This window comes from Seriola aureovittata, chromosome 10 (assembly GCF_021018895.1).
Source record: "Seriola aureovittata isolate HTS-2021-v1 ecotype China chromosome 10, ASM2101889v1, whole genome shotgun sequence".
Lineage (NCBI taxonomy): Eukaryota > Metazoa > Chordata > Actinopteri > Carangiformes > Carangidae > Seriola > Seriola aureovittata.
In genome coordinates, this window is record NC_079373.1 from 23,100,254 (window position 1) to 23,115,806 (window position 15,553).

The window sequence follows — 15,553 nt, forward strand, 5'->3', positions numbered from 1 at the left end:
CCAGCAGTCCAAGGGTCTAATGCTTATTAGACCGCAAAATCCTGTACCTCTCAAGTATATGGGGACACATGGGGCCAAATCCCACTCTATAAATTGGGGTCTTAGATTTAATCTAAACCAACATAGAGTCTTTACAGTCTATGGCACTGTAACACTTTAGCACAACCATCCATGAGGTCGGGGTTATTAAGATGTATATCCAGTATAGATTTGTGTTTAGTTGTTCATTGCAGCGTCACTAAAATCAAGGATTTGCTGTTGTATCTGCAGATGCTGATATTTGGCTCAGGCAAACAAGTGGCTGTCTGCTTTAAACTTACTGTAACTGTGTCATCCAATTGCTGTTTAATGTGGACATACTGTCTGGGAGATAATGTCACAACTGCCAGCAGTTCGTAGGCCTAACACAGGCCCCAGAACCTCCACAGTGTGTGGTGTTAATACTGTGGGGATTAAGGGTTTGATTTCAGAGAACACATTAAAGCCTGTCTCAGTACAACCAAACATATGGCGTTCAAGCCAGACTACTACAGTCTGGGTTATAACAGGTGCCGAGTGACGCCTGATTCATTTCCTTACTCAGAAGCTAATACTTAGTCCTGTGAATTCAAATTCTTGACTTGGACTTTATGTTTTTCGAATAAGGTGGGGAAATAAAATGAACATAATTTTGATTTAATATGTAATTCTGCATGCATTTATCACATATATTAATATTACAAATATTCTTTTTGCCTCTTTCTAGCCTTATTTAAGCCAGAAGGTCCTGGGTTAGACTTTATATTGGTTTTCAGTTTCCAGTGAGTGTCAATCCAAAAATACAATATAGTGCAGTTGAAAAAAAAGACAGTTAGAATAGAAATAGATATTCAGGCAATACTTTAAAAACAGTCATTGGAAAATACATTTGGTTTCACATCACAGGTCTTACTTACAGGTCTACTTCTTTGACTGTTTGATGTTGGATTTAACTGTAGGATTCCTGTGGGATAAAGTTGTCTCCACACTTTTTAAAGGGCTGCATATTGCTTCCTCTTGTGTTATGATGAAAGGCATGGGAGTGTATTTGTGTTTCTTGTTCACACAAAAACAGGTCTTTCTTTGTGAGTTTTTGCTACTGCCTCTGGCCATGGTAAATAAAAAGTGTCCAGGATATCATATGCTTAGTCTGTAAAGGCCCTGAGATGTGTTTCATTGTACTAAATACTTTTTTTGTTCTTTAAAATTTAATCGTGGGAAATGCTTATTCACTTTCTTTCCAAGAGTTGATAAGATACAAGACCAGTACCTTGCTCATTGTCTGTACGATAAATGCGGTGAATGGAGGCCAAATGTAAAGCTGTAGCTGTATTGGCATCCATTGTTGATGACATGATGACCCCGAATGCCAAAGGCCTAAACACGTCGGTGTTGCTGAAGGTTTAACCTCTTTGGCAGCCATTGTTGGCACTTCTCTATGTATAGGTACAGTTTGTGGGTGTGGGAGAAGAGTTCCTGTGCTGGAATATGACCAGGGATCTGATTACGAGTTGGACCACATATTGTATAATGATGGCCCAAATTTACAATAGTTTCTGATTTGGTCTGAGGTCTGAAGTATCCGGTCTTCAATGATGTCAACAATGCAATACAATTAGGCTTTGTTACTTAACCTTTCCTTTTACAGTCATATTGGTTCTATTGGTGTTTACCAGACACTTTGACACTCCCCCATGCTTTGATACAACCTTTGTACCAAAGGTGAGACTCAGCATATGTCCTTATTAGTACAACCTACTACTAGAAACACAGTCAGATTGATAGGGTGAAGCCTTTAAAAGAAATCTTTAACCCGAACTCTGATATTTGACTGGCTGATGAAGAGAGACATTGTTATCTCGTTCCTTGTGTATCTGTTAAGTTAAAAGGCAAACTGCTGTGAAAACCTCCGTCAGATGTCTTGGAGACAGGATCATTCTTCACTTAATGGTATGTGCAAACAGTAGTGCCTTTACATTACGTGTGTTGGTAGCCATCCATCAGCAGTGTTTTATCTAATCCAACCTGGAGAACATGTTTTTAGGGAGGGAATGTAGTGTATGTAAGTGTGAGTTATGTTGTATGTGTTGAGTTTTATCGTATATTTTTCTTGAACAGATTTATGTTAGTGTTTTCTACTGCACATATCAAAAATCATGCTAAAGGAAAAAAAACAACAAAGCTGTCGTTTAGTGTGTGATCATTTTGAGATACGAGGTCATGACCCAACAGCAAATGTAATCAGTTTTGGGTTCAATCTTTGACTGTTTGATGTTTGATTGAAGGATTTAAGTTGTCTTCACCAAGTCTATACTTTTTAAAGGGATGTGTATCGCTTCCTCCTGTGTTACGGTGACTGTCATGGGAGTGGGTTTCTTGTTTACGCAAAAAAAGGTCTGTCTTTGTGAGTTTTTCTACTGCTTCTGGCCATGGTAAATAAGACGTGTCCATAATATTATATGCTTAGTCTGTAAAGGCCTTGAGACATGTTGCATTGTACTAAAATTACATTTTTGGAAAAATTATTCACTTTCTTGCCAAAAGTTGATAAAACACGAGACCGATACCCTGCTCATGTCTGTACGGTAAATATGAAGCTAGAGCCAGAAACCTCTTAGTTTAGATTAGCATAAAGACTTGAAGCGGTGAAACAGCTAACCTGACTCTCTCAAAAATCTGCCAACACCTCTAAATTTGACTAATTAGCTCCATGTGTTAACATGTTTGTCAAGAACCACATGTTGTTTACTTTTTTGTTAATGTACGGACTAAATAAACAAGATACAGTATGCTAACCTAAGCTAGCTCAGCATTTCCTGGCTACAGCTTTGTTCTATAACGCACAGACATGAGAGTGGTGTCAATCTTCACACTTAACTCTTGGTGGAAAAGCAAATAAGAATTTATTCAAAAATGTTACAGCCCTCTTTTTGCATTTTTGTCTACCAGCAGTTAGTGTGATGTTAGCATTGTCAGTACTGGACTGAAATTGAAATTGAGTGTTGTCAGTTCCAGATTTTTGTGTGAATCCAGAGTGACTTCCATGCCTTTGAATTGTGGGTTCAACTACTTTATGGTATTTACATGTGATGAACCAAACAGGATATGCAAATCTTTCTTCCCTTTTCCTTCCTCCTTCCTCTAATATACTAGAGATTTTAATGTACTGTACCCAAAATCTTAACCGCCTTGCAATGCCTCACAAAGCAAGGCTTCATCTGTAGTGCAGAGTTTTTACTACTTTTACCTGTTGGCAGCGTTGCTTGTACAAAAAATTCCCATTGAGCTTTGCTGGAACACACACAAGAGAATTTAGTTTCAAACTATTTTTAATTTTTTTTTTTTTTTTTTTAGCAGAATATGATCATTTCAGGTGGATTTTCTGGCTCTGGTTGGTTTTACAGGTTTGGTTTGTCTCTGCAGTACCACAGTCAGACTAGGTGAGGTCAGACTTGGAAAAACAGTAGCACTGAGATGCTGAACTCATATCAGATTCTTCATAGCGCTCTGTCAATCCTACTGAGACAAGAAGAGTCTTAACTCTGCTCCTAACTGGAGTTCAGGTGGAAATAGGATATGGTTGTACTTTACCCCCAGGGAAGTTTTGTCATAAAACTCAGCTGTTTCCTTTTGGCCTCATTTAATGTTGCCTTCGTGTTCAGTATTGTTTTCATTGTGGATATCTGAGCATGCAGTGCTTTGATTCTTCAGCTGTGCAAAGAACTTGTTTTTTGGTAGACCATAGCCATTTTATGAATTATGTTGCCTGATTCTAGTTGCCTGAACCAGTTTGCCTGGAAAAGTCATGCAATTTGAGAAATGTTGTGGAAAAGACAGGTAATATTAGGTTTTACAAATGGGTCACTTTGCACATATTTCACATATGTAATGAAATGTAGACTTTGTTTGAAAGCATTTGAAATCCACCGAGGACAAGATTTATAAGTCAAAGATGCAACATTTTTGACTTGTAGGTCATGGAAATTGTTACTGTTATACTGAAATACTTCTACATTTACCCATTACCAAGTGGACTCGTGTGTTAAGACGGCAAACACTGACAGCTCATGTGTGTCAGTTTGGGTTTGAGTCTGTGACCAAAGTCATAAAGCGCAGCTGTCCTCCTATGGCCTCTTACACGTCCGGTCTAATGAGAACTCGACTCAAACATGGCAGCAATGTCTCAGATGTTGCCTTGTACAGTTACAGCCCGGACAGATGACTGTATGTAGACCACAGTGAAACCTGAGAGCCGTTTATGTTCAACAGTCAGGATTTTTGTTAAATTTACTGTTCTCCCTCCGGTCTTTTCTGCACTTATTGTTAATAATGGACGTAATCGGAGTAAAACAAAAAGACACAATGACATAAAATTTTGACCTTTCTTAAGCATACAACTTGCCTCTGGGTTCACGCTAATCCACTGATTGACAGTTGGTGTCAGTAACAGGAAATGCAGCAACACATCAACAAATACAGTGAAGTAGGAGACTTGTGCCAAACATGGATGTAAACAGGATTTGAAACATTTTTAAAGATTGGCTTTGCAAATGTTCACAATGCTTTTTGATGAGAAACACTGAATATAAACTGAACTTTTGTTCATTTACAAGAAAACTCCACATTTCATAATGCTCTTAACATAATGCTGTTGCCCTGATGCACTGTTCAGCATGCTGTCATTTAATATTTTTGCATTTTAAATCTTAACTTAAAAACCATCTCGCAATCACACATATTGTGCATGTGCATTTTTGTCTCTATTCTCTACTCTAACATTAATTACCCACTCCACTGAGCTGTGGTCTCCCCATCAGGGAATAGCAGATATGCAGCTGATGAGTGGTTCGCTCCCTCTTAGACCCCCTTATCTGTAGGTTAAGTATGGGTGTGTCGCTCTCAGCCGTGGACCAGTCTGATGTGGCTTATAGATATTCAGCCACTAGTTTCCTCTCCGGAATGGCTGATGGCAGCTAGTAGCTTTGTTTCTAGGTTTTTTTTTAGAAAGTTTTTATTCCCTTAAAAAGGGAAAAAGGAAACCTGTTTCGTGACGATAAAAAAGCCAAACTTGAGCCAATGAAAGAACTCTTTCGGTTAAAACATGACACGATTGAAACACCGAAACGGCTTAAGTTGTTGAAGTGACATTGAAAATGCACCGACTGAAAGATGCTGAAAAAGCAGTTGTGTCATTTTTAGTATTTGCAGTGGAGCAGAAGAGTTGAAATGAAAGTGCTTAAAGGAGTGAAAGCAGTTGGAATGTAAAATTACGAGCAGTCGCTGAAAGCGGTTGCATTGTTATTTGAGGAGTGAAAGCTGAAAGCAGCTGTAGAGTACAATACGCAGCATGGTGCTAAAGTTTTAGGCACTAAAAGTAAAATGAGGACGCTTTCAGAAACGATCGAAATGAAATCAATATTTGCTGTGACCACCCTTTGCCTTTAAAACAGCAGCACTTTTACTATAGGTGCAGTTGCACACTAGACACCCTGATGATTTTGAGGTCAGGGCTCTGTGGGGGGGCAAACCATCTGTTGCAGGACTCCTCCATCCTCCTCCTCCTCCTTCTTGTTCCTGAAGATAGTTGTTTATGACTCTGGCTGTATATTTGTGAAGAATGCAGAATTAGGCCTCTCTGATGATACTGCATGATGGATAAGAATCTAAACATCTTCTGTATCTCAGCTGTTCTCAGCTGGCTGAAGAACCTCTGACTTCTCAACCAAACCTACAGTACAGCCTTGCACATGTGCATCCAGTGTCTTCTCTGTCTCGAATCTGAGTTTGTCATTTACATGTTTGGTATTTTTTCTCCAAACTGACAAGTCAAGATCAAGAGTTGGACTCTGTTCAGATTCAATATCACTGAATATGATGCAGGTTTAAAACTAAGGTCATATAAATATCAATCAATATTTGATAATTTGCACACACATCATGATAATTTTGTGCTATTGTTATTAGCTTATTCTTAAGTAGTATTGTTCTACATTGATTTCGGAATCGGATCTTTCAGTAATTCATTGTCGGTCTTCTGGTCTCTGGTGCCTCAGACTTTTCTGTGGTGCAATCCTGAGAAAGAAGCAGGTCCACACTTCTGACATTCCAGCTGTTCATATTTCCTGTTTTCAGAACAAATCCTTGCTGCTGGAGCTAATCGGCATCACATTCAGCAGCAGCAGCAGCAGCATGTCTCCTGGCCAAGTCTGTTGTTGCGGTCAAATTTAAATTCCATAAATTTCATAACTAAAGAATCTGCAACTGATCTCTCTCTGGTGTATCTCTCTCTCTCTCTCTCTCTCTCTCTCTCTCTCTCTCTGTCTCTGTCTCTCTCTCTCTCTTTTTGGCATCTCATCTGTCTGGACAGGAACTTGTTGACTCAGCTTTGATCCTTCTCTCAGACATTGACACACACACACTTCCTTTTTCTCACCCTAACATTCACCCAGCTCTTACACAGGCATAACCTTACACTGGAATTCCTTTACATTGCTTCACTACCTTATCACCACTGGTGCCTTGAATATTACACTGCTGTTCATCATTGATGGTACTTGATCAGTATTCGTTTGGTAATTAGTGTTAAACCTCTGCCAAGCAAAGTGCTCCCATTGCCTTCATTATATTGTTTCATTGCTGTTAAAAACCTGTGGATGTTGTGGTTATGTGGTGTATGTCTTAACCATTAGGCTACCAGGGCTGGTAGCCTGACCAGAGCTTAAGACAATGTCATTACAGTTTATAATGCATTTCGTGTGGAAAAAACAGCTGATTTTAAAATTTCTGACCTGCCAGAGATCCATCTGATTTGAAGCCAGGGTTAAAATCTGGTGTAATCAATAACGGTGTCTTCCCAGCTTCATGAACGTGGATTCTGGACAAAGTTAAAGGTTTATATTCTGTGATCAGTATTTCTCACAGCAAGGTGACAGTACAGCTTTCTGCCACGTGTACATGAGGGTGAAGTGTTGGAGGCTCTTTCCCGAAACAGGAGACACAATAGCATCGGCCAACTGGATCGGTTTATACTTATTCTGGAATCAGCTTCTCAGTATCGAAGCAAACACTTTAGTCAAAGTGAAGGAATGTGATGAGAATCGTGTTGCAGATCTTTGGCAAAGAATTCGCTCAAAGACAAATGAAAGCCAGAATACAGTCCTCACTACTTCGCTGCGTTCCTATTTCATATCGTGTTGCTGCAACAGATTATTGTTCATTCACATGTTATGGCATAATCCAGTTCCTTGAAGTATACGAGTCATTCCAGATGGTTATTAGTGCAGTGTAGATAACTGCCACTCAAAGGGAGAATAACATATACCCTCTGTTGACCTCTGCAGTGTTTCAGATCTCACCTTTTCCAGGTTTATGCAAAGGCGATGTTGACAAACTACATGTTTAGTGATATGAGGTGAATGTGTCTCTTTGTCTCTGGCCGAGTGACACATTTCTCCTGCTCTACTTGTCACCTGTATACCATATGTTGTGCCTCAGGTGACAGGTAACCTGACGCCATGCTCTTTAATGTTATAAACTTTACCCCCAAATCTCCGACATGACTCGTCCTGACTTCTCACTCGAGTGACTTCAAGCTTGTAATAACATTTCTTGGAGACTTGTGCTGCGTTCCCTCTGTAAATGCAGGATTCAGATCTGTAATTCTAGGTTGCAGAGGTCTCTGGGTTCATGGATGTTATCTGAGCTCTGTCACTCTGACCACAGCTGATGTGGCTCGTTGTTAAGACTGTACTAGCTTTTCTTGAAAGATGAGTTAGAAGACTTGGATGTCCAACAGGGAACAATCTCATGTGACTTTCCTCAAATTTATGCTCTTTCTGATGGCCACTATTTTCTCACAATTTATAGACTAGATATTTGAGAGACATGAAGTTGGACTGCAGCACCCAAGGGTGTCCCAGCCCAGTAACTTTAAAACGTATACACTTTTTCCTTGAATGACTTCCTACTGTTGGTCACTATTAAACTTTGGTGTAGGCGGTCTTGGTTTATTGTGCTTAGCCACTGAGCCAGAGCTTTGATTGTGCAGGACTCCTTAACCACAAATCAATTATCTATGATAGATAAGTGAAAAATAAAAGCAGCTAACATTAGGGCTGGGCAATAAAACAATCTTCATAATTATTACAAATGAAATTCCAACAATAACAACAAACTGATGAGTAGTTTTGATAAGTGTTTCTCAATTTTTCTCTTTGGAAGCTGTGAAAAACAGATTGGCTTTGTCCAGTCTTTATCACCACAGTCCTGTACCTTTAACTCTCACCACTTCTTTTTTTTTTCTTTTTTTTTTTTTACTTTTTTTTTTAATTGTTGCTTCACTTTGCTTCTAGTTCAAATACACATCTCCGTATCACACTGGAGACATGTATATTTGGTTCACTGATCTTAACACCGACCTCTGACCGTCACATCTGTGGGATCCTTTTCATGCATGTTAATATCCTTAAGTGCTGTTGGCATCCTCTTATTTTGGAAAGGTGCTTCTATTACATGTTACACCACCATTATGGACACTTGAACCTACTGACTTGATTAGCAAGTCATCCATTTACTGTTCAAGAATAGATATATGAATGCCTAGTATTAATAGGCTTGCATGGGTAACAGGAAGGGGGCATCTATGTATAGTGCACCCTAAGGAACTTGTGGAGTCATAACTAAGAAGTTGAAAGTTAGAAATGGGATGTTTTGTAATCACTTCCACGTGTCGTTACAGTCACGGAAGCTGTAAAATCACATTATACAGACACTGACTGAGAGTCGATAATTATCATGCAGAATGAGAGGAAATTATTTTCTATGCCACTGTTCCTAAATGGTAATGTTTGTCTCATTTGTTTGATATATTACAATAGAGCACAAAATAAGCCTTCACTGAAAAGCAGATTGGAATAGAAACGTCCATGGTGGTGTAACATGTAGAAACATCTATTCCAAAGGGTTTGAAACTGTGAAGTGGGGGTGGGGGGTGGGGGGGGGGGGTTGTTGCAGGGTCAGCATGGAGGGAAAGACGTAAGGCAAAAATACTGCACGAGGTGAAAGGGACAGGTGCACGCTGGTGGTCCGATGGAAACTGACGATAAGTTGGTCGCTGTAGTTCGTCCCCCTGATTTCACTTGTCAACACAGTCAGCTGTTGGAGCTGCAGAAGTGGATGTGACTCACAGCTGATGGAGGCCGTTAAGGTCCTTCAAAAACCAGTAGCAGATTTTCCATCGCAACTTTCCATTCAATGTCCATCATAAACAAATGTCTATAAGTTTTTAAGTCACTCATAGCTATTTCGGCATACATTTAATCGTGCCATTTTACCAAAAGTAAACAAATATATACAAAAGAGGGTATCCATGGCAACATTATTCTTCCTGTTTACGTTGCCAGCCTGGCTGTTCACGGTCAAGAGACGATTCTGCTCCCCTGCTATTTTTTTAAAAAATTTTTTATCAAATGTAGAGCTGATCTTCATAACAACCTCATGAATTTATAACGCACAGCATTTTATGTGTTCCTGAATAAATGGGATGTTGTTTCTTATGCAACAATGACGCTAAAAGAACCACCGTCTTGTGTGATGATCTGCCTGTAGGGGATTCTCTGGACACCACTCTGGACCTCTCGCGTCCTCTTTAACCCCTGTGTATCCGTATTTTTTTAAGGGGTTACAGACACGTATCTATTCTAAATAGCACATTTTGATCTTGTCAGTTAACAGTTAATGGTCACTTAATGAGCATCGACTAATGTCTGACTGTCAGCTGGAAGATGCGCTACAAGCAGTTGAACTGTAAACAATGAAAGCAATTAAGATTTCCGTTAGAGATGAAACATCAGACACGGCTGAAGTCTGTGCACTGCAAATGGTTGTTGTGTCTGTTGATATCTAGAGGCTGAAAACACTTTAACTGTCATTTGAAGAGTCGGAGATTAGAGAAATTAAAATGTCGTTGATTGTAAATGGTACAAGCTTCTACGTTTCAGTTGACGCTCTGCACAGTATCTCCATGTGTCGTGCTGATCTCCCACTCAGCTGCAAACACGCCTGGAAATGCAGACTGATTTGAAGAGACTGTGACTCCCCAATGCACACACACACACACACACACACACACACACACACACACACACACACACACACACACACACACACACACACACACACGTACACAAATTTGGAAACAGATACCTAATTAACTACTTCCTGTACCAAGACTCCCAGAAAGTACCCTGCCAGATGCGGTTATATACAGTACAGCTTCAAAAGGTTGTGATCTTTCCCACGGACTTCTAGCTCAGTGTATATCAACGCACACTTTTCTTTATCTTACTATTGACCCACAGGGGCAGCGTGGGTTACGACGTATCATATTGGGTCTTTGGTACCAAACACAAGTAGAGCGGCCGGTCTCTGAGGTGATATCAGGAAGGTATTTCCAAACAAATTCCTTGAATTTCCTTTTTCCAAATCATTGTGTTTAATATTTCCATTTGCTTCAGGAACATGGACGAGATCCGAAAGGATAAATAATCTGGGACAGTTATACTTCAGTGAGCAGTTTACACTCCAGTGGCCGAACATATTGATTTACTCAATATTTTACCATTTCCTGTTTTAAGGCAGTTGTCCAGAAAACAAGGAGCCGAGCTTTGGACATTTTGTATCTGGCTACATTTGGATGAGCATTGAAGGTCTAAAGGTTATATGAGTTTGTGTGTGTCTGTTGGGGCTCATAGTAATTGAGAAGTTGCTGTCTGCAGCCAGGTAGCAGAGATCTGAGACCCCCATTGGGCCACTCAAGGAGGGGAAAGGGAATGTGTGTGTGTGTGTGTGTGTGTGTGTGTGTGTGTATGTGTGTGCGATGGGATATGTGACTGGCACAAAGTAAAAAACCCACCAGGTGTTGTACTTACGCCGAATGCACTTTTCTCTTGCCATGACGCACACATCCACAGGTTGACAGGTGATTCAGTTTCACTCCTGTTGGTGTGTGTGTGTGTGTGTGTGTGTGTGTGTGTGTGATGCATGGTGTATGTGCAGGGGCTTATCTGTGTGTGTAAGAGAGAGAAACAGTATCCTTCTCCCAGCTCCTCCAGCTGATTCCATGACTGTAATAGTGAGAATAACGCTGAGAGGCTTCCAGCGATCGGGATCTGACACTTAACATCGACAGAGATGTTATCCAGGAACCACTTGGTATTAATTTCAAATAACTTGAGAACCTGTTGTTGGGTAGAGTTTGGGATATAGAAGAATCCATTGGTCAATACAAGGTAAAGCATTGTATTCAGACTGGAAGAGGTTGAATTTTTTGTGCTCAAATATTCTTAAAACACTGTAAACGAGTAAAAATGTTATTTCTTTGCATGTTAAATGTTTGATGCAGTTCCAGTTTAAGTTGAGGCACTTTCTGCTGCTGAAGTGTCACTTGTATTTGAGGCACTGAAAGGGTTTGAAGTGTTAGTCAGAGACTCTAAACGGCTGGAATCAGTTCAAGTGTAATTACTGAAAGCACTTGATATTACTCCGTTTTTGTATAAATACTGAAAGTAGACAAAGCAGGCGAACTGTCGGCGTAAGCAGCTGAACTATCAGCTGATGTTTGAGCCTTGAAGACAGTTGAACTGTGAATGATGAAAGCGATAAAAGTTTGAGTTGAAGTTGAGGCGAACAGAGATAGGCTAGCTGAAGTGTGTGCACTGTAAGTAGTGTAAGTGTCACGTGTTGTCATGTGAGCTGTGAAAGCAGTTGAAATGTCCTTTGATTAGATGGCACTGAAAGCGGATGAACCGTCAGATGAAATACAAGATATGCAGCGGAACTGTCAATTGAACTGTAAACAATGAAAGCAATTGCATTTCAGTTGAAGATATAAATAAGAGTTTAAGAGTGTAGGTCGCTGAAAATGAACATTTAAATAAAGCCTCAGAAAAGATATTTTATTTATCCTCTACTTCTCAAGTATGAATATCTAGAAAGACTTTACATTTGTGAGCATTTAAACACCCCTCGCCAGTGAGCGGACAGGCGGCATTGCAGGAATGCACACGCTGCTGAGGGTCATCTTCTTTTTTTTGTGCGACTGTTCCTGAAAGAAGCAAGTTCAACCAGTCGGTTTCAACAGTGTTCGCCACCGTCTTCTGACAGGGCACATTAACACCTCAGTACAAAAGTTTCTAGCTTCGAGACTCAGTTGTTAACATGCACAAATACTCAACTGTCAAGTAAATCTACATTAATAGTTAATGTAGTTGTTCTTTGGCTTTGACACCGGAAAGGCGACAGCAGATTTGGGAGAGAGGTGATGAAAAAAGCAATCAACCTTATGATTTATTTTTAAAAAGTCAAGGAACAATGGTTCAATATACAGACAATGGGTCTTTGACATACTGAAAGTGGAGGTATATCACTTCTAACCTTTAAGTCCTCCATCAGATATGAGTTACCTGACTCCTCAAGTAAGATAAGATCAGAGAAATAAAGAAACCAGCGATGAGGAACGTCTTCGTGACGGAACAGGGAAGCGATGTTCTCCTGATAGTGGGTCAGCTTCGCCATGTGTTATGGGTTATGTAAAATCAGCTGTACTTCAGGCTGGTGTCCTCTACATCTTGTGCCTCACCGGGTTGCATGTGATTGTGTTTGTGTGTTTTGTCTGTGTTCCTGCGGCCACAGTGTTTTTAGAGCTTCTCCCATGACCGCTCAGCTGAACCCGTCCAAGAGCGAACTCAGTCATAATCCCATCAGGCATTCAGTGGAGCCGGAGGAGGAAAATATCTTTTGATATGGAGGAAAAAAAGTGCGTGCAGCTTAATTGATGACTTTTTGAACTCGGCAGGGTTGTTGTTGTTGTTGTTGTTGTTGGCTGGGGGGGGTAGAAAGGCGAAGGGACGTGTGGTCAAAGCGGTGTGTCTCATACAGAATGCAGGACATGACACTTCTGGCTATATGAGGCAACATGTTGACCTCTGCAGTTTATTTTCAGTGCGAGCTACAGACATTCCTTACATATGGAATGTCACCTCCCCTTTATACCATTTCTAATTTTTTCCACCACACTGTGTAATGTCCACATCTTTTTGCAGAGGATAACGCACGTCAGGAGAATAAGCAAAGACCTGATGTTTTTATGATTTAAGTGTAAACAAGTGAGAATAATGCAGAATGAAATGTTTAACTGAATGAACATCTTTAGCATTTTACTTATCACGTTTCATTATACTTCAAATGAAATTTAAATATATAAATATAAAGTTAATATGCTAGCAAATAGCCTAAGCACACATCCAGCAGACATGAAGCGACATTAGTGTTCATTTGGAGTCATGTTTCTGACCACTTGACAAATTTAAGCTCTTGAAGCCTTGAGCTCAGGTTTTCATCAACTCCTGAGATGACATATCTGACACTTTAGCTGCTAAATGCTGCGCTACGTTTGCCAGCTACTTGCTAACTCTCCGTCTGTCATCTGGCTCTGGGCAGGTAGTGTGCTGTACGTTTTAATAGAGCCTTTTGCTGAAACATCTGCCTGCTCCTGCTGGAAATGAGGTTGATGAGAGCGGTGAGACCGAAACAAAACCAGAACAATTAGCGGAAAGATGCAAAAACGTCTGTTGAACTGAGAGGAACTGCAGTTTGGTGATAATTTTCTGTGGCTTCATCACTAGCAGCACGGAGTCATCCGAGTCATTGTTACTATAAATATTGTGAGTGTAGCTTTTGAAAACCAGCACCCGTGTCTGATTAATTTATTCATGAAGCAGCCCTAAAGTGTCTCAACCCATTCTCCAGAACATTAACAAGATCTGTCTCGATGTTTGTTTCCGTGGTTACGGTTCCGTTGTAGTGTATCCTAGACAACAGTCTCCTTTTATGTCCCATATTTCTGATGACTCGCAGAGTTACAGTTGTCATTGTATTGTGTAAAAACTTGAACTGCACTCTACTGTACTAATATATTTTTATACTAGAAATGTATTATGCTAGAAATGTAAATCCAGTCTGCTTATCCATCGGTATCAAATAGTGCTCTGATCCCAGGTTTGAGACGCCATAGTTCGGAACTACAAACACAATAACACAAAGACTTGAAAATGTAATGTAATCTAATGTAATGGTAGGTATTAATGTTATTTTGCGGCTGAATTATAGTCACAGGTTACAGGACTGATCACCAGGTACAAGACTGATTTTATTTCTTTTCCTAAAATCATCTTTGTTTCTTTCAGAACCAGTCAAGCATGGTGGCACACACATCATAGGAGGAGTCCAGTACTGACGGCGTGGAAGGAGTAACCAGGAGAGGAGAAGAAGAGAGCGATAGTTAGAGGAGGGGACTGGACCCCGGCGAGCATCAGAGCAGATGGGTGAGACGGAGGATGAACGTACAGCGCAGGCCAGCCAGCTCTTTGAGAACTTTGTCCAGGCGTCCACCTGTAAGGGGACGCTGCAGGCCTTCAGCATCCTCTGCAGGCAGCTGGAGCTGGATCCTCTGGACTACAGCAACTTCTACAGCTCACTGAAGGCGGCAATCAGCACATGGAAGGTCAAGGCTCTGTGGACCAAACTGGACAAAAGGGCGCAGCACAAGGTCTACAGCCAGAATAAAGCCTGCGAGGGCACCAGGGTAAGAGAAGGGGAAGCAGGGGAAGCTGGTGGTCTTAAGCTGTTTTTCGGTAGTCGGGGGTTGTTCATAATGTGTTCAGCCATGAGCAACTACAAGAATTAAAGCCGGGCAGCACAGCACAGCAAGGTAAAAGGTGTTTACCTTTTGATAATGATGGAGTTGTGCCGTAGTAAAGGCCTGATAAGGGTTTTGCAATCTCATCAGATCGTCCTTTCGTCACCCTGTGCCTGTGGAATTTAATATTATTTTAAACCTACAAATCATGATAACAATAAGTTATTACATGAATGGGAAAACAAACCAAATATCATCTTGACATTGGCAAAGGCACAAACGATCGGTGAACGCTGTAACGATGATCCTCACTCTAGAAAGTGGCACAGCAAACTTAATCTGTGCTTTCTGTTTTCTCTGTACTGTTCCATTAACATCCAAGGTAAGGTCGTTTTAAATACTGATGTTACCAGGCCTGAAGAGTCCGTCCTCTGCAGCTCCTCATCTAACACCTCAGTGTCAGAGTTTCCTTTTGTACATTTCTTCCTAGGAAGATTTAAAAAATATATACTGACCAAATTGTGCCAAACATATCCATGTCTTGTTGTGTAGACCAATTTTATTTTATTTTATTGAAGAATAGCACCTCTAACAAGGTTCCTGCTAATTCTGTCGTGAGTACATTGAATTCCCTTCAACTCCTTCAAAATAAAATGCCCCCACTGGTTGGTTTTCAACGGGACCAGCAGGATTTGCAGTAACTTAACACAACTCCAATCGGCTGCAGGAAAGTGATCAGTAAAGATTTAATTACCACAGAGAATCAGCTCATTTATCCACAACGTGTTGTTCTATTGAGTAGAACATAGAGCATGTGCCTTTTTCAAAAGGCATCTTTAT

At 40.5% G+C, this 15,553-nt stretch overlaps 1 protein-coding gene across 7 annotated transcripts in view; it reads left to right on the forward strand.

Moving 5' to 3' along the window:
• mical2b (microtubule associated monooxygenase, calponin and LIM domain containing 2b) overlaps positions 1–15,553 on the forward strand; it is a 57,219-nt gene that overhangs the window by 3,525 nt on the left and 38,141 nt on the right. For all 7 annotated transcript variants that reach the window (XM_056387811.1, XM_056387812.1, XM_056387813.1 and 4 more), the window contains exon 2: positions 14,262–14,659. In XM_056387811.1, the coding sequence (XP_056243786.1) occupies positions 14,396–14,659 (264 nt within the window). In that variant the 5' untranslated portion in view covers positions 14,262–14,395. The remainder of the gene's footprint in view (positions 1–14,261; positions 14,660–15,553) is intronic.